Source organism: Clinocottus analis, unplaced genomic scaffold (genome assembly GCF_023055335.1).
Source record: "Clinocottus analis isolate CAN_PGR_092001 unplaced genomic scaffold, fCliAna1.0.p SCAF_2, whole genome shotgun sequence".
Lineage (NCBI taxonomy): Eukaryota > Metazoa > Chordata > Actinopteri > Perciformes > Cottidae > Clinocottus > Clinocottus analis.
In genome coordinates, this window is record NW_027175931.1 from 21,125,577 (window position 1) to 21,144,909 (window position 19,333).

The window sequence follows — 19,333 nt, forward strand, 5'->3', positions numbered from 1 at the left end:
TGATCATGTGATCCTGTATGCCTCCGCAGGGGCTCAGTGTGACCACTAGATGGCCCTCTTTACCTTCCCATCAGTCTGCAGCAGCTCTGTGCACAAGTAAATACTGCGCTCCTTCATCCACAAGTATCCCTCCTGAGCAACCAAACCAAACCGCTCCATTTAAATCAGCTTGAATTCCATATTGAACAAATGCCTTTCATAATCGTGAAAATGGTTTGTACGCACGGCTTTTCCTGTCTGATGTGTGTTCCTTGCGCGATTGTCCGCAAGCCCTCTAACTCTGCTGTCACGTTGCCTCTCCTGAGTCTCTGCTGCATGAAGCCAGTTCCACCTCAGGGCTCCTGTAGTCTGGGCCTCTGAAAGGACCCACTTAACAGCAAGAAGCATTAGGAGCTCCAACACCTTTTTAATGTGCTCTATTAAAAATATTTTTAAAAAAAAACTGCCTCTCCTCTGAGCGCCTCTCAAGGAATGTGAGAAATGTATCCATGTCAAAGTGAGCTTTCAGCTGAAGCCACAGGCCTTCACCCAGACCCCATGATCTCACTCGCTCTGCTTTTGACCTCATGCTTTATTTCATACTTGGGACTTGGGACGGACTTACCTGCTGTCACTATACCCTAAGTTTGGCTTTTATACCAAAACTGAGTGTGATATACAACAAGGTGATGCAATATTATTTGATTATTCAGCTTTGTCTTCTTTTGAAAGCAAAATTGTTCCACATGTTGCTGCTGACAGCAGCTTGAGCAACCAGCGACGATGCACTTGGATTTAATTAAAGATTTGGTGCGCGATGTGATACTCTTACCAAGTTTGTGTTTGTTTGACTTTGTTGAAATTTGCGCAGACTGCGGAAATCCACTGTCAGGCCAGATTAATAACTTCCCATTTCCAATTTTTTTTTTCTTCTTTTTTTTTCAATCATTTTAGTTTGTGCTCCATCACATGAATTTACAGCCTGTGGACAACGTAACTGTGACAGTTTTAAACACAAATATGCAATTATATATTAGTATTACTATTATTGAATACAGTATAATACATAATAATCATATTATAATGAATATAATCATTTATTAATTATATGAATATATTAGATATCATTTAAACATATTTTACTTAATATGTTTTAATTACCTACAAGTAAAACCTCACTTCTCTTTGAAATGATTCAAGATTATAAAACAAAGATTGTTACACACATTTAGAACCAATATTTCTGCTTATGTTGCGTTGCATGTTTCTGTTGGTCTTCCCTGCAGGAGCAACTGATGCAACCCCCGCTACCTCCTCGTCCTCCAGTTTCGTCAACGGAGTCACCAGTAAGAGTCTGCCGGCCGTGCAGCCGGTGGCCCCCATGCCCGAAGACACAGAAGAAAGCATGAGGTACAAAAGGACCCTTTCTGTTCAACCATACTTGTATTTTCTGTGTTCATTAACACTAACAAATTCTGTGACTTATTTTAAAAAATGTACTCGTACACAGCGTTAGGTCTGAAGCATTTCCCTCAAATTGTTCTGCTCTTTGTTTTGCCGTTGAACTGATCATTTAGTTCACTTGATCTGATTTGATGGATAACAACGGTGTCTCACCCTTGATGAAACGATTGTCTTGGCCTCTTCATCGTCAATACAAGACAACATAAAAATGGATGTGTTTTTTGTGAACAACATGGCCTAATTCATTGTGTATTCCTGTGTGTTTATCTTGTCGCGACCCTGACTCATCTTCCTCACTTGCTCTAATAGTTTGTGACAGACGTCCTTAGTCCTGCTCTCCCTCTGACTGCTGGGGGACCAGGTCTTCTCCAGAGTCTCTCTCCTTCTCTTTTCAGTTGCCATGGCAGCAGTAACCGACATCACTTAGCGTAACTGTGAAGTCAATGATAGCCGACCTACTGTCTCGCTGCAGAGCCTCATGTTTTAGATGAGGAACAAAAACATCCAGCTGAACTGAAAATACCAAATAAACAGGAGTATAATTGTGTATTTTATCATATCATAATTCATTCATGAGCCCAACCTTTAAGTCACAACATGAAGCAAGTACTGCCTGTGGCTTCATTTTTCATTCTTCTTTCTATTTCAGTGCCTTTTGTGAAGTGGACCAGTGTCCACTGCGCCAGGGACTGACACCTCCTGAGCTCAAACCCTTTAGCTCCCTGACAGGATTACAAGCAGCCTCCAGAGATGCAGGCCAGTGTCTTAGGCAAGGACATTTATGTTAGCCACCTAGACCCCCTGTCATCCCTCTGCTGTGTTTTCCCAGGGTGCTGGAAAGCAGATTACACTGCACACTCCATACAAATCCTAAACCAAACCTTCCCTCTCTCTCCGTTTCTCTCTATCCCGCTGCTTTCTGTCCATCTTAGCTGGGAAAACAAGCCTCTCCTCTTCTCATGTTGCCTAGTATCTGTGTTTGTACACATACGTAGGAGCACAGAGATACGTTGCACCTTGAGTCGCATCTCTGCTTGTATACAGTCTTGAGTTGTATTGCTGCATGACTCCAGCTCACAGTTTGTCTGAGGTGGTTAGATAATGTCAGGCAGCAGCATGTAGTAAGTGTGTAGGAGAAAACAACAACGTTGCAGTCAACTGTTATCCCATGTGCAAGCTTGGTAACATGTCACAACAAAGAACACAAACAAACGGCTGAGAAATCCCCTCTTAGTGCAAAGACACATCTGTGTTAACATGACCAACATTTTGTCAAGATAAAATCTTCTCCTATTGACATCTACAGCAATAGCAACCACGATTTCACAGATATCCGGCTTGGTTTGTGTCCTTTGTATGCCGGTTACCCGCTGCACCCACTAGGACTAACTGGTGTAGCTATGAGCACTGGGTTTACTGTGAGGCCACCACTGCTCTTACCCTCAATGAATGGGCACAACACTACCTCCCTTACATTTCTACTCTTATCAGGTGTCTAATCTCCTCCCGTGACTTCTATTTTGATGTGTTTCTTTTTGACAGCATCACTACGAAGCTGGAGAGGGCCCTGGAGAAGGTGGCACCCTTGTTGAGAGAGATCTTCGTGGACTTTGCACCTTTTCTGTCACGCACCCTGCTGGGCAGCCACGGGCAAGAGCTGCTCATAGAAGGTACAGATGTTGTGCGGTGCATTTTATTCCCCAGGCTGTGTGTGTGTGTGTGTGTGTGTGTTGGAGTCCTGCCCCCTTCACCATACCATTGTATGTACTACACCGGCTGCCTCATTGATGGATGCATACACAGTAGTAGGTGTTGACAGGAGAGTCACTATTTTGCACACAAGCTGGGAGTCTGTCACAGTCTGATTAAATCTGCTTTCCCTTTCATTCATCTTGTGACGTCTGTGTGTTTTGTCTTCCTCATGATTTTTTTTCTAGAATTTGAGGATTATTCTGAGATGTAGTATTTTTAAACATCAGTGTTTCACAGTCACAACAGATGTCATGTTGAAATAATTGGTGGCCTTTGCCTCATGCCAGTGATATTTTTAGAATCTTCGGTCACCCTGCTACATGGTGGGTTTTTGTCTTTTTTGGTAAAAGAAAATAAAAAATTCAGAATGAACACATGGAAAGGGATTTATTTTTGTCATTATAGGAAATTGTGAAATCTTTAACTGTATTCCCTTTTGAATGAAGTGAAGGTTTTTGTTTTGTGCCATGAAGAATCGAGCAGATGTTCTCCACAGTCCAACCAAAATCTAATGACATGGAAAGCAAAATGAACTGTATATTCCTACAGAGACCTTGTTAAATGTAACGTCTAAGAGATATGCAGTGATAGTTTGTTGATGTTAAATTAATGCAACATTGCGAAGAAACCTGGAGCAGAGGCTTGGTAATCTCTATCACAATGAAACAGCCTTCAAGATGAATGTCTTTACCATAGAAGCCTTGTGACTTTGTTTTGAAAAAGTGTTCGAGCGGTCTCATTGCATATATTTAAAGTGCTGGTGTGACTGGCTCGGTTGTGCGTGGTGATTTCAGAAGTGTGTGATCCTCCTGCCGCACTCCACTCTGGGCCTCAGTCGTATTTCCTGGTGGTTGTGTGAAGGCTCCCAGAGCCTTCCTAAGTCCCCGGGTTGGCAGTCTCTCACAGTGCTACTTGTGCCTAACCTCAGGGACGATGTGCCTGCGTGTGTGTGTGCGCTCTGCCACTCCATACCCAACACTTGTTTTGGCTTGCATATACAAGGAAAAACTGCAACCACACACACACACACACACACACACACACACACACACACACACAATAATTGTTTCTGCAGACATTTGTCTGTGCATGCACGGTGCAGAATGCACGTGTGTGGCCTCTAGTCTCTTGACTTGCAGTTTGCACAAAGTGAAAGGATATCTCTATGTTTTCTCACTGCCAAAGTCTTTTCTTTTAAGTGTAAGCAAAACCGATATTAGTTTCATAAGTACATGCAGACAATGACAGCAGGCTGAAAGAATGCATTCCCATGACTTTCTGAAAGCTGGATTCAGAAAGAAGTTGTCTGACACGTGTCCACTTTCCTGAGCGGTTTACTTGTCTGTTTGCACCGTTTACACTGCCAGCTACCTTTTTACAGAGCTAATTTAATATTAGGAATGTATAATACTAAATTATATTATTAATTATTGCCAATATTACTGTCTTTTGCATAACATAAAATATAAAATAGTATATCCTGTGTTTCTTAGCTTTTTTGTGGTTATTAATTTGGTGTTGTATTAATTTGTATTTTGATATTTAATTAAAGCTTTTAAAGTAATCATTTTTTTAAGGCTTACTTATGAGCTGGGTCTTTTCATACAATTATTATATTGTATGCCGTGCTATAGTACCAAATCCTGTCAGTGATTGGTGAAGTGATGAATTAACTTCTCATCTCCAGACATTCAACATTTAAAAACAGTTTTTCAATTCCATGTCATTTTTCTTTCACGCATCATGCATATATCATTCATCTATCCATATGTAGATAGCCATGCGGGTATGCCATGCACATGTGGCTAAAGCTACCTGCTCAAACTCAGGGGAAAGGAATGCAGAATCAGGTAGCATAGCCTTGACAAGTGTGAATATGTCTGTTACCCTTTCACTCAAAGTCTGTCAGCAGACTGACCAAGCTGACAAACCAGAGCTGAGCCGAGAGTGTAACCCCACAAACAAGGTCGTGGATAGACAGCTCGGGCCTCAGTGCTCCTCACCAGACGTGTTTAACCCTGTCTGGGTCTGTGAAAAGTGCACTCTTTTCCTGACATGAATTAGAGCAGGTTTACCTGACAAAACAAACCTGCAGAATCACCGCATGTACTGTAAATCTTAAATTTGTATCGAGACACTCGGTCACAAATGGTGGAGCTGTCCCTCCCTCTCTTTCTCCATTTTTTTTTTTTTCTCCGGCCATTCCCAGGCTCACAGTTGAAATACTGTGCTGTAGTGCAAAGGCGCTCCATTTACCAGTAATTACCAGTCATCCATCACTCCTTAGATTGCCCGAGGTCAAGCCCCCCCGGTGCCCCGTGTGCCCCTTCGCCTCACCCTATTCCTTCAACCCCCCTGCAGACGTGGTCACTGTGGCAATTATGTTGAGTGCACCCTGAGCTTCACACTTGGAGTTGGTGGCTAAGTCCTGTGTGTGAACACTGCCGCTGTTGTGATGCCTGCTGCCTGCTTCTTGCTGTCCCCTGAGTGGCCCAGCCTGCCGGCGCATTACCCCACAATGCCACATTCACCCGTGCCTTAACCCTGCCCTGTTTACAGGAAAGGACTGGCAGGCCGTGTTTAAATAGAATGCATTTAGTTTGTCTACCAGCACAAGGCCAGGGTCAGTCGGACACCTGACTCCTGTGTCGGACTGAACTGACTTATGGCTCAGTATGTCACTGCTATAACAAGAGGTCAGCAGTGGCACTCTGCGTACAAGAGGAGGGTCACATCCTCTCAGAGTATTTGCAAGACGCTCCCTCGGACACTCTTGGCTCATGAATGGAGGCGGCCAGAGTTCAGAATGTTTTGCATTCTTTTGTTACATTGCACAGCTTTTACACAAGCTCAACCATGTCAGTTCAATGGTAATATCACGCTATGATATTACCTGATGTATTTCGTTGTTGTCCAGTATTAGCCTCTATATGGAAAAACATGGCAACCTATTTTACTGTTGCATATGTCATTAAGTTAAGGTTGGATTTCCCCCCTTAAAAGGCGGCCAGATACCTCTTACATACATCACTCCCGGAGAATTTAGTCATTAAGAATAACAATAGTGCAACTGATATTAGGACTTGTGTATATGTTGCACTGTAAAATGCACAAGTTGTGCAATAACGTTCACTGAAATCTTAATTAATAATATTGAATTCTCCCGTCTGCTCGACACCCTGTCACGCATTGAACAATGGCGATTCTGTAGCACAGAGGTAAACTCCTGCTACATTTTAATGAGTCCTTGAGAGTTGCATTCTTTCCTTTTACCTAATTACTACACCTTTTAATGGTTCTCGCAAAGTGCAACAGAAGGAGTTGGAGGTGCAGAATACGAGACCGGTGCAGCCATTGTTCCTGCAAATGAGCTTTTCACACCTGCCCTTGTTTCATTAGAGTTGTCTGCTTCTGCAAGCTCTCCGTCTACAGAATGGAGATGAGGGAAGAAGCTGTGAATGTCTGTGTTCACCGTAAGCGTGTGTGCACGTTCGAAGGGAGATGTGTGTGTGTGTGTTTGTGTGTGTGTGACAAAAATAATTATTTTTACAGTTTCATGAAGGGCAACTCTGAAGCACAATGTGAGGATTTATAAATGATCACTGCCTGAAATTGACCATATGCCAAAAACAATCCAGCTTTATCCAAGTTCTAAACTAAAATTGAAATGTGAATATTTATTTTTAAATTATTATTTTGTACTGCGGCACAACTGATTATATAAGGACTGATAATTTTACCCAAAGCTATTCTGTGTAAAATACTCCCTTTTTATAGTTGATATATAATTGTGTTCATCTGTTTTATTGCTTCAGGTCTCGTGTGCATGAAGTCAAGCACTTCGGTAGTGGAGCTCGTCATGCTGCTTTGTTCTCAGGTGAGTTTTTTTCTTTCTCCTCCTCTTTCCCAGCCTCTCTTTGTCTCCCTCTCTCAGTCCCCCCTCTCCTCTTTTCCTGGTTTTATGCCTTCCCCTACTACGCTTCTCTTGATAACATTTCTATCAACACTATGTAGAGATCTGCAAGAGGCTAGTTTAAAAATCAAACATGGTCAATAGTATATTATTTCACACGGCTAACTTTTTTAAATATATATTTTAAGCAAAAGCAATAAAAGCTTAATTATTTACGCTGTCAAAACTGCACATACTGTTATTGTTTACCTTTATGGCTAATGCTTTAGTTAAATGTTAGGGGAACTGTCGAAAATAAGTTGTTCAATCTTTGATTTGACGACGTATACTTTTGTAAAATGTTCCAGAAGCAAGCTGTCCAAAGCGATGACGACATACAGACACTAACAAGTCTCTTAGAATAGAGGGACTTTCTCACTACATCCCAGAGCTTTAATCCAGAGCTGTCTCTTAGAGAATGAGCCCCACCTCGTGCAGCGCTGCCAGTGACTGATCACCTCCGAGCTGACCCTCTGAATCTCTTGTTAAGCCCTTGTTTTAGAAAAGGTCAAAGCTCCGATGTAGCAGTTAGAACGGGAGATATTTAACATACCTTCTGTCAGCCCATCAGTCTTGAGTCGGGAGCCCATGAGGAAGCCATTACTTGGTGCCTCTTTGTGGATCCAGACTGCAGGGCCAGAGCCTTGAGGAGGTGGATTGCCACTATGTGCGCTCCGTGGTATCCGAAGGTAGTCCAAAGCCCTCTTCAGCAAGGAGCTCAGCCTCTGTTATATGGAGGCCATTATTCAGGGGCTTTCTTCCAAAGAACATGCATAAATAGGGCAGCCAGCATTGAGTTATTGTTGCTCTTTTGAAGGTTTTTGACGGCTCCTTTTTGCACCGCTTTTCTGTCTGTGGAGTATGTGTGGGAAGTTGTTTTTTCCAGCTCTAGGATTTATTGCAGATGAGAGCGTCAGCATGCTGTTCAGGGTCTGAGTCCGTCCCCCCTTTACACAGATAGCATTACTGCGGCTCCAGAGGTTCCTGCCATTAGGGGCTCTGGGGATGAAATCCAGGCTGAGATATTGATCAGACAGTGAGGGCTTGAAGCTGGACCATATCGCTTGGTGTCCTTCTACTACCTCTCAAATAGCATTGTATCATAGTGCTGCAAGATCAGTAATGAATCCAGATATGTTGCCAGCAAATATGAGTTTAAAATCACTCTGTAATGATGGATAACTGTTATCAGTGTCCTCCATATAACTGTTTTCTGGTGACAAAGCTGATGTGTATGCAGAGCTGTTTTATCACGTGCAGATATATTTGCTCTGACTGATAATTACATTGCCATATACTCCTAACTATCATCTTTGGTATTTACGTACTGTATCTGAAGTGCTTTCAAAAAGCCCAGCAAGTCTTCACGGATGCAGGATGAGCTGTGGCTGACATCATTACAAAATGCCAACTTCAACATATCCCTCACATATTTCAACATTAATGTTTTAAGACAGCCATGAGGGCACTTAGCTGACCTTTAGTCCCTCTCTGTTTTGTGACCTGTCAGTTTTATGAATGAATTAGTGCTAATGATCCGCCTTTTCTTATTTATGCATACTAATCACAGCAATCATCGTGTGGCTGGCCACGGATGCAGACACTGTGTGTCTCTCCTCAGCTTGGGCAGCTGAATGAAAAGGTCAAGCAGCTCTGTTTCTTGTAACAGCTTAAACATACAGGGGAAGGCGGGGGAGGGGGGCTGGAGATCAAGAGTGAAGCCTCAGAGATTCAGTAATGTAAGGCCTCCAGATGTGGAGAGTATAACAGAGCAAAGCAGAGCAGATAAAAGCAAACGCTCCTGCACACTGACAGGATGGATCGAAACACCACAAATACATAGTGCCCAGCTGAATTTCGCGAAGATGAAAGTGGGAGGAGACAAAATTTTCTCAAGGCCAGAAAACTGTTCTGTGAGTTGGGAGTTGTGGGAATTCAGGTCTGCCATAGAAGTGGTGGTTTTATTGAAGATAGATGGAGGAATAGTATCATTGTTCAAGATGCAACATCATCATATCCAAGTATTGCATGTTGCAAATTGTTTGGTTTTCCACCCAAAAGTTCTATAATGTACTCTTTAGTTTCATCGCTCTTATTAATAGTTTCCAGCCGTTCCAGACAGAAAGAAAAAGCTCAGGAAAACAAATTGTTTACAATGTCTTTTCAACAACAAATACAATGTTAGTACATTGTGAGATCATTTTTCTCAGGAGTAAAAATTATAGTGACTATTTTAGTAACTATTGGACTTTCATTAGTCAGGTGAAACATGACCAAGAGAATGCAAACATTGCCTAAGCCTGCTGAATATGTAAGCGGGTAACTGTTTTTCAGTTTATTGTCAGTCTCTTATGCCCTTTAAACGCCCAAAACTCAATTAATGCACATTACAATTCCATTAAAAAAAAAGTCAGAGCTACTAAACAAACTTTCAACAGCCAAGCCAGAGGTGTTGCATTCTGGTCATGCTCTGCATTTACATCAAGGACCACTTCTTTTTTTTTTAAGGAGTTGCATGTCATGTCTAATTCCCTTCAAATGGGCAGCAGAGGAAGCTCATGCAATCAAAGGCAGCCTCCTCTGGGAGCTCTGTTCTCCAGAAAAAAAAGACAAGAAAAAATGAGCCTCTGAAGTGCTATCCCAGCTGTCAACAAGCAACGCTCAGACAAGATACCAAATTTGACTAGTTCATGCTATAACTCCGCTGACCTACTGCCATTTTCCTGACAACGCCCCTAGTGTCACTTCTGCCTTGATTTCTGTATTTATTTTTGTCACGTGAGCACGGTGCAAGTGGAACCTCAGACGACTGGCTGTACACGATCCCTGTCCAAATCAAGAACAGCTTATTCCAGACAGATACTGTAGCAGAGGAAGGGGGTCATGGGGAACATTTGGATACCAGATGCTCAGCAGTTTGTCAGCACCATCTCCCTGACTTAACGCATCGTAGGGTCAGACTGGGTACTCTTGCGTGAACCGGTATGTGTCAGGCACGACAACTGTGTACAAAAACACATGCCCATACATAATAATGTCAATGTCATTTATTCTGGTACTGTACACAACAAATGCTGCTTACCTTCTCCAGACATTGACATGGAACAAGCAGTGTATATCACTGTTTCACACCTAAACTCCAGAGTAAATACCCCCACATATTTTTCCACGTTGGAAATGGCAGTAACATTAATTTCAGCAAATTTGAAATGGAAAGCCGAGTTCAGAAGCTCCTTGTGAATGTGAAAAGTCAGTAGCCCTCAGGACTGAAAACCTTTTGCCTTGACTTTTCCTCTGTTTTCCCTCCTCTTTTGAACTGTGGCCTTCTCTGTTTTCTCTTCCATTTGCACCTCAGTGAGGGTACAGGAGAGCTGGATTTCCCACAGTGAAAGGCACGCTCTCAAACTGTTTTTTAATCATTTCCAGAGCATGTTGTGAGACAGCAAGTGCTAGCACTCTGGCCCAGAGCTCGGATCCCTTCCAGGCACACACTGCAGGGCTCAGTGAGCCTGCTCAGTACTCTGTCACTGTAAGGGACAGAGGAAATGGCTGTATTTAAGTGAGAGGATACAGTTTCATCCCACAATTACATCTCTCCTGTGTTTACAGATCTTTTCACATAGGGTGAAAGGATGGTCGCACTGGCTGGGCAGGAATTCAGCTTTCCATAGCCACAATTCTTTTCTCAAAGGGGAGATGAACTAAATGCTGTATTTACCCACTTGAATTACAAACTATGGCATGCAATCTCGATTACCGTTGAAATATGCAATTTGGATGGTGAAATGGGATTCTTGTCATACATTTCTCAAAGATATTGTTGCTCGATAAAAATGGTGTTTTTTTTTACCATTTTATTTTTAACTTAATTTGAACTGAAGCTGTTTTCTGCCTTTTTGGGTAATCCTTGCTCTATGACATACTTTTTTACTAACCAATATCTAATAATGATTAGAAGAACATATTTATAATGCGATTCTCTTTTGGACCTTTAATAACCCATTTACAGCCCCAAAACACAACACAAATAATTGAGATCTTCTTTAACTAATGGATCCTAAATTGTTTAATTTCAGGAATGGCAGAACTCCATTCAGAAGAACGCTGGCCTGGCTTTCATTGAGCTAATCAACGAAGGAAGGTAATGTGTCCATTCATTTTAATACATAAAGTCAGCCAAGCAGTCTTTTATTTTTACTTCTGTTATCAGTATGTGCTTGAAAAAAAAAAAGGTTCCCTGGTAGCAAGGCATAGATTAGCTCTAAACCGCTTGGAGTAACAGTAAATATGATGTAAGAATATCAACACTAAAGAGCGGTCACTCTCTCCGACCGTCTCCCTTCTTCTTATCGCTCTGTCTGCTGTCATACTGTACATCCCAGTGTCTGTGTTCCTCTTTCTGTCTTCCTTCCCTCTCCCTCTCGTTTCGGGGTGTGGCCAGACTCGGGGTTTCCGTCGAGCAGATCAGGGGCGGCTCAGCCTCCTTGCCCATCTGCTGACCCATCTGGCCAGACCTTCTCTGTGCCCAGGCTCTTGCTGCAGCCCGGCCATGCTTCTCCGAGTCCCCTGCTGGCCCTGGAACAAAGAGCTTGAGTCAGCAGGGCCACACGGCGCTGTCCAGGGTGCTGCTGACAGAGACATAATTTCTCGGTGTTACTCAAGTCTCTGCACACCTGCTCTGTCTAACTAGACAGACCTAGAGGTAGCTAGAGTCTAGCGAATCTGTTTGCCTTACAAGGCGTGGCAGACAAAGACGTTGTTTCTGCTGCATGTGTGACAACGTATACATCAGGTAGTTGTGGGATGCTCCTCTGTATCATGTTGCAGCTGTTTGAAAGCAAAGCCAATTTCCAACGTACTGAAAATTCCCTAAAAGGTCTGAAAGTAAAGGGATCACTTTACTTAATTATTACCATTGTCTCTCTCTTGCATGACATTTTTTCATTGTGACAGCTCTGTTAAGACAGTATCTTAAAATCTCAAAAGCAAAACATATAGGGATCACAATGTTGTTGAACCAGAAAAAGACACAATATCGGGTGCTTTGAGATGCACTAATAATACACAACCACATTTTGCACTTCAAGAGACCATTTTTTTAAATATATATATATATATATATATATATATATATATATATATATATATATATATATATATATATATATATATATATATATGTGTGTGTGTGTGCCAAGTGTGATCACCTGTAATGATTAGTGTTATCTTCCTCTAAAATATTAAAACAAAATTATTTTTCCAGTCTCCAAATATCACTCATCAAATTGCTTTCTCATCTTTTCTTGGTTTCAAAACGCAGCTTGGCGTTGTCAGCCTCTGTCTGTGAACAGTGAACGTCTGTCTATTAATGGGTGCTTGTCAACAATTAAAGAGGCAATAGCAGCTGATGAATGCAGCCTCGGGATTACTGCCTCTCCTTGGGACAGGAGGGAAATTACAATCTGTATCAAGCACTGGAGCTGAACAAGGGCTGCTTTAATTAAAACAAAGCTAACCTAATGGTGTGTAAAATGGCTTGTAATCCACACACAGTAGCCAGGGTGTTCTCAATTATTAAAGATAGTGGTATTTAAATGTGAATGTGGGTGGAGACCACGGAGCCTCTCGAGTCAGCCAAGTGAGAAGTTGTTCACGGCCTGACTTGTCAGCATTACAGGCTCTCGGTTGATGTTCTGGTCAGTGGGAAGGGATGCTCAGTCAATCAGGAGTATGCCAGATAGGCTTCAATGCTCTAATGACACCCCATTCCCTCCTTAATGCTACAGAGAGAACTGTCACTGACCTGCAGCCTTGCAATATAACACAGACAAATGATGCTGTTTACTAGTCTGCTCTTTCAACAAGCAGAATGTTGCACAATACTGACTAACTATATATGCCTTAACCCTGCTCCTCCCTTAGAGGTGGCATTACAACACATTTGAGCTAATACAGATATTTCCTTTATTAATGATAGTTTGTGTATGAATCTACTCTGCGTTTGTGTTTCCCTGTAATATCACAGGTTGCTCTGCCATGCCATGAAGGATCACATAGTCCGCGTTGCCAACGAGGCCGAGTTCATCCTGAACAGACAGCGAGCAGAGGACGTCCACAAACACGCCGAGTTTGAGGTATAAACTGTGCCATCCTTTTTTGCATCAGTAATTGTGTCTGTGTCCTGTGGATTAACTCCTGAATCCTACAATTCATATAACATAATTTAACTGTTACTAGCAAAGGGAAATACAATTTTAAAAATAATTCAAGATTTTTAACTGATAATTGCCAACCAACTCACAGGACTGCCTCCTGTGTTGTATTTACTCGGACCTCCATCAAACCACTCATTTCAGACATGAAAGGAAAAGCGATTGGTCGTCTTTATAGAAAATGTGAGAAATAAAAACATTGCCCCTTTTTTATTTTTCTATGCAAGCTGGTCAGCAATTTAGCATATGAGGCTAATAAATGCCACGAAGATTGATAGCAAAGTATGAAGAACCTGTGCTGTGTTAAAATAGTTTGTTTGGTTATTGTAGAACATATACGCACACACACACACCTAAACAGACACACACACACACCTACACAGACACACACACACACACATACTTCCACCGCCTCTGTTAGCAGCGGGTACATGTGAGCAGTGATGAGTTTCTTATCTGGGAAAAGCAGCCATCCTCAAACAGCTGCTTGATATACAGTTCTTGAGGATCCTTGACCTGCTAGATAAACTGGAAGAGACGGCTAGATATGCAATGTCAGTAGAAGGGGGAAGTGTACCTGGCCCCATCCGTTCTGTCTGCCAACGCCAGACAGCCTACACTTTTCATCTAGGTCTGATGTTACTTTATTACCCACTCTCCAAGATTGAAGATTCAGGACGCAGATAAGACATTTTTACAATTAAGTTGGTGTCAGGGCAAAGCGTCGTATGCTTTAAAGTGATAAATAACGTTTGATATTTGTCACTGCATCACTTGGTGATGTGAGTTGACAAGCGGAGATTGAGTTATCTGCCGCATGAAGAATATGTTGAAGTATAATATCTGACAGAATTCAAATTTGAAACAGGAAATTCAATTAACTTCCAGCTTCTGTTAGCAAATTAGATTTTGAATATTAGCAAGGGTTCCCCCAGGGTGGCATAGTGAGACAATCTTGTTTTAGCAGCAAAGATAAGGTCAGATGTGCTCCTCTAGATTACTTTTAGCCACCTGGAACACTTAGAGAGTTGCACTGACTTCTGGAAATTGATTTAAAACCAATATCGCTATTTTTCTTATTAAGCCAATTCATATTTAAATAGATTAATTTAACCCTATCATTTGGACACTTGGATATCAAACATTATTTGGACTATGATACCTTGAATTTTCCTATTTCTGATGTTTGCAATTTACAGAAGGCAATGTGTCCTTATGGTACATTTTGTTCTGGAGAATGACCGCATGCATTTGACTCCATTCATTTAACAGGGGACAATAACATATTCCTATATATATTGGCGGTGTAGATTTGTTAACCTTGACAGACTATATTCTTCGCGGATCTATTAGAGTATTTTCCTTTCTCCTCTAATAGCACCATCCACGGCTACCTAGCAGGGAGCCTCATCTGTCCGCAGTTAGGGAATGGACTGCCTTCATGTGCTCGCTGTGATTTACTACACTCCTCCAAGGGAGCAGAAATATATCTCTCAGCTGTCCACTAATATCTTTATGCACTCAAGTGTGTTGAATGAAGCCATAACATTCTTCAGTGTGACAAATGCTCCATTAGAGGGTATATATTATTCTGGTTTTATTCAAGTAAAACATTCTCAAATGCGATTAGTATAATGTCAGACATCACTTTTGGCAGTGGATACTGTCCTGAAAGTCATAAATATACAAAGAAGTTCACACTGTTGTTTCTCCCCTCCCTTCCTCTTGTTTTAAATCTCAAATCAGTCCAACTGTGCCCAATATGCTGCTGACAGAAAAGAAGAAGAGAAGATGTGCGACCACCTGATCAGTGCCGCCAAACACAGAGACCATGTGACAGCCAACCAGTTAAAGCAGAAAATCGTCAACATCCTCACCAACAAGCACAGTGCCTGGGGCACTCTGGCCCAGAGGTAAGCCCTCACACTTGTACAAGTTCACCTTAAGCCCAACGGGGGCCCCACTAAATCTTGAACGTGAACCACAGCTGCTCAACCTTAGGTCCAACCTAGAGGACAGAAGTTACCTGTACACAAAACTCTGCAGTGATGGGATTGGACCACCAGTTAATGTAATTTTCCCAGGATCCGATAGGGTCAGCGATCGGGTCAGCAAACGCAATTACAGTGTGGAGTGCCTTAATCCCCCGGGGACAGCTGATTGGCCAGTCTTCCGACAGACCGGGATAGCGAAGAGGGGAAAAGGGGGGGGGTAGGGGTGTTTCTGCAGTGTTGTCCAGGCATCCATTGACCCCCTCAGTAACACAGCCCAGCACCTGGTGGTAGTTGTAGACTTCCCCATGGGCCCTGTTAAAATAACCGCAGGCTCTCCTGCTCGGCCTCCCACTTCTCACCTGCATCCACATGGTCCCATAGATACAGAGTTAAGTGGCAGGATCAAGAGAAGGTTATATTGCACAAACAGACGCGTTACAACGTACTGTGAGTATTTTGTACTGAGCGCAGAGCTGAGAATTTGAACATTTATCTGTTGTTTCAGATGTAACTGCATGCCGGCAATTGTTAAAAAGCCTGACTGTGGGAGCTTCAGTTGCTGCTTGCAGACTCGTCTGTTGGAAGAAAAAAAATCAAAACCACAGGACTCAGATTCAGATGCAGAAATGTGCAGGAAGACAAAAGCATGTTCACCCAAACATTAATCAGAACACCCAATTATGCTGTGAGCTCCATTCTGCAAAACAGGGCCCTTGAACAGCACAAACCACCATCGCTGATTTGCCAAAACAAATGTAGCCGCTGTGCTGAAACAGTAGCTTTGGTTTTATTACATTTTGAAAATGTGATGCAGATGTTTAACCATGGTTGCTAGAATTGGGTTTATTTCATACTGTATCTTATACAATATAATATTATTGCTGGCATAATTATTTTTTACAGCTATATTTTTATGTCTTTGACTGGCAAAAGCAGCTACATTAAAAAAATAAAATAAAAAATATGAACCCATTAGATTGATCACTGTGGGACACCGTGTCTACTTACTTCATCATATCAAGTGTTTGTATTTTGGCATTGTTTCCTCACAGTTTTTACATTTCGAAGCCATGAATGTGTCATGATTAATTTCCAACTCTTGTCAAGCTATTTTTTAGTTTTATACACATTGTCAAATGAAAATGTATATGTTGTATGTGTTGGCCGTGACTGAGAAGGCTACAGTATTCAAGTACAGATTTTCATAAATCTGACTGAACCTCAGCAGTCGTACCCGTGACAAAATCTATTGCATTGAATTCTGGGCTCATGTTCAAATATTTATGGAGCCCCTCAGAGGCACAGCATTTGCATTGAAACAAAAGGTTATTGAGCGTGGGTGTATTGTAAATGATACCGCAAAACTTCCAACAAATTCAAATTTAATGGTAACCTGCTGGTGAAGAAAAATGATGCAATATGCTCACAGGCTCAAGGCGGTGTTGCAGTTCAGCAGCTTAGTCTTATTCAATGCTACATTAACTTTCCCATTTATGCTGCTCTTGTAAGATATAAAGCCCTCAAGCATTTTGAGGTGGCTGTCTGTTATGTCTGTGTGTGTGTGTGTGTGTGTGTGTGTGTGTGTGTGTGTGTGTGTGTGAGCGAGAGAGACAGAGAGAGGGATGGAAAGAGGGACAGAAAGAGAGAGAGAGACTTGTCAATGTTTGTTTTCACCATCATGCACAGAAATTGCTTTGCTTTTTACTCCTAAATTCTGCCTTGAGACATGCCAAAATATATTTATTATTTGTCTAGAATATATTATAAACACAATGATTCTCTTGCAAGCAGCGGGCAGAAACTAGTATAATAATCTGTGTTTTGAGCGGTGGCGCTCATGAGAATCTGATTTAACTGTCTGACTTACCATGAGATGAATCTGCTGTTGTCTGACTTACAGACATCTGCACATTATCTGCACCTCTGAAGGCAAATCCTTTCGGAGCCGTTGTTCTCTTTGTGGAAAACAGCGTAAGAAACTGTGTTTGCAGCATCTACGACAACAGCTGACGGAAAGGAAACATTCTGTGCAAGGCTTGGAAACAGCTGCTCTGCAGTCATGCGATCTGAGTGAAGAATAAGCAGATCAGACCCCATGGTGCCCTGTTAGATCATACTATATGCTTGCCTGATGATGAATGTCCCCCTGTATGGAGTCTGCATGGGAAAATCAATACTGCTCAAATTGAAACAGTATAGGGTTGTATTGATCCGCCGCGCTAAATCAAAATGAGGAGGCTTTGATACATCTCTCCAAGACAGCTCCCTGCCCAGTAATGACACACTATCAATTTTAGCTTTACACTGATAAATCAAGTTGAAAATTGGATGTCAGAGTTTTTTCCAGGGACAGAGTGATTTTTCATGCCCTCTGGTCCCCTCTGCTGTTGACCCCTGAACCCTGCCAGTGGATTATAAAGTTCAGGCTCGTCTAAAGTGAAAGTAGATGTCAAGGCGAGGCTGATAAATTCATTGAAGAATAACGTCCACCTCTTCTGCAGCGTAGGACCACCTCACTGTGATGATAAGTCGCTCGTGTGCTGCAGTTCTCTCACACTACGGAAGACTAAATTAGCAACCAACTGTTCAATACACATCAAAAATCTGTTATTCATGAAACTATTTAAATACTCTTTTAGAATTATACAGATTGGTATATGTGCTAAGTTTTTACAGGCGTCATTTAATGTTCTTGCATGACAGAAATCTTTTGAAACCACATATTCAAACAACACATTCGTCATAGACGTTTACCCCGTTGACTATATTAGAAGGTGATGTAGCCTCACACAGATATTCATTCACACCTTCGTACAAGTGAAACTTAAACTAAAAATAGTCAAAATGTATTTTTGTCATTCTCTACCATTCATTCTCCAGCACTCCTCGTTTACTAATTGTTTGGACACAACCACCCTAACAGAAATGTAAAAGGGGCTGATGGAGACAAACCTCCCTTTGTTCCCATGCGGGCGTCCGTGTTCACATCAGCAGCATCGGTGACAGGTGACGGAGGAGCCTTCGCTGGCCCCCACAGCAGACCTTAACCTCACCTGACTAGTCTATTGATTGTCAACATTTCTTCTGTATAATTACTTTTTTGTAGCAGGGGAGAGAAAGGAAAATGGCGGCATATATTGATCTGTGGCAAGGCAGTGAAACAGCCGTTTCCCTTGACTAACAGTGAGTTTCATCTCTCACACTTGATGAATGGTAACAATCTCCCCGTGGATAATAACTTTGTGATGGAATGAACCTTTTTACTCACGATGCGCACAGCGTATTTGGTCTTGCCTGAAAGGGTTATCAATTCTAATAGAAGTCCTCCAGCACAGAGGGGGGGGCGGTGCACCTTTATAGCCTCAGAGGGTTCGAGGTCTGATGGCCCCTCTGGTGCGTAAATGAAAGGTCAAGGTTTCTGGTTGGTCCTGATAATATGAACAAAAATCATCCGGATAATACATATAATTCAAAAATAGTATTCCTTGATAAATGCATGATTTCTTCTTCGCTTATGTAAATACATGGATTATTGTCATCAATGTTTAGTATTCTGTTACAATAAGTAAGATTATAGTGGAATTAGGTAAACCTAGAAACTAATATAAAAGCATTATATTCTAAGAGGCATGCAGAATTTATTATGTCCACTCTCACACAGCTATTTTTAGTCTGATTTAGTCCTCTGCCTAGCATCTTTAATTTTTCAGTCCGAGAGGATTCAATGAAATGATATGATATATATATATATATATATATATATATATATATATATATATATATATATATATACACACACACACACACACACACACACACACACACACACACACACACACAGTGATAATGTTTTTAATCCTCCATTTAACCATTTAATTAGATATTACTTATCTTTGTTCTTGCGAGCTGATATTCTCCATACTTGCATTTGTTCTTGACCTGCAGCAGGCTCTAGTCCCGTGGGCTACTCTTAACCTTGC

The 19,333-nt window shown here is 41.7% G+C and overlaps 1 protein-coding gene across 14 annotated transcripts in view; it reads left to right on the forward strand.

Annotated features, from left to right (window-relative positions):
- The window catches only part of nbeab (neurobeachin b), a 185,803-nt gene that overhangs the window by 88,935 nt on the left and 77,535 nt on the right, over positions 1 to 19,333 (forward strand). For 11 of the 14 annotated variants that reach the window (XR_011077909.1, XR_011077907.1, XR_011077908.1 and 8 more), the window contains exons 31-37: positions 1,266 to 1,389; positions 2,093 to 2,212; positions 2,986 to 3,113; positions 7,011 to 7,072; positions 11,224 to 11,288; positions 13,173 to 13,281; positions 15,106 to 15,272. Coding sequence is in view for 6 of the 14 variants with exons in the window: in XM_068584573.1 (XP_068440674.1) it covers positions 1,266 to 1,389; positions 2,093 to 2,212; positions 2,986 to 3,113; positions 7,011 to 7,072; positions 11,224 to 11,288; positions 13,173 to 13,281; positions 15,106 to 15,272 (775 nt within the window). In the remaining 8 variants the exon portion in view is untranslated. The remainder of the gene's footprint in view (positions 1 to 1,265; positions 1,390 to 2,092; positions 2,213 to 2,985; positions 3,114 to 7,010; positions 7,073 to 11,223; positions 11,289 to 13,172; positions 13,282 to 15,105; positions 15,273 to 19,333) is intronic. The other 3 variants (XR_011077914.1, XM_068584570.1, XM_068584572.1) reach the window with 1 other exon arrangement.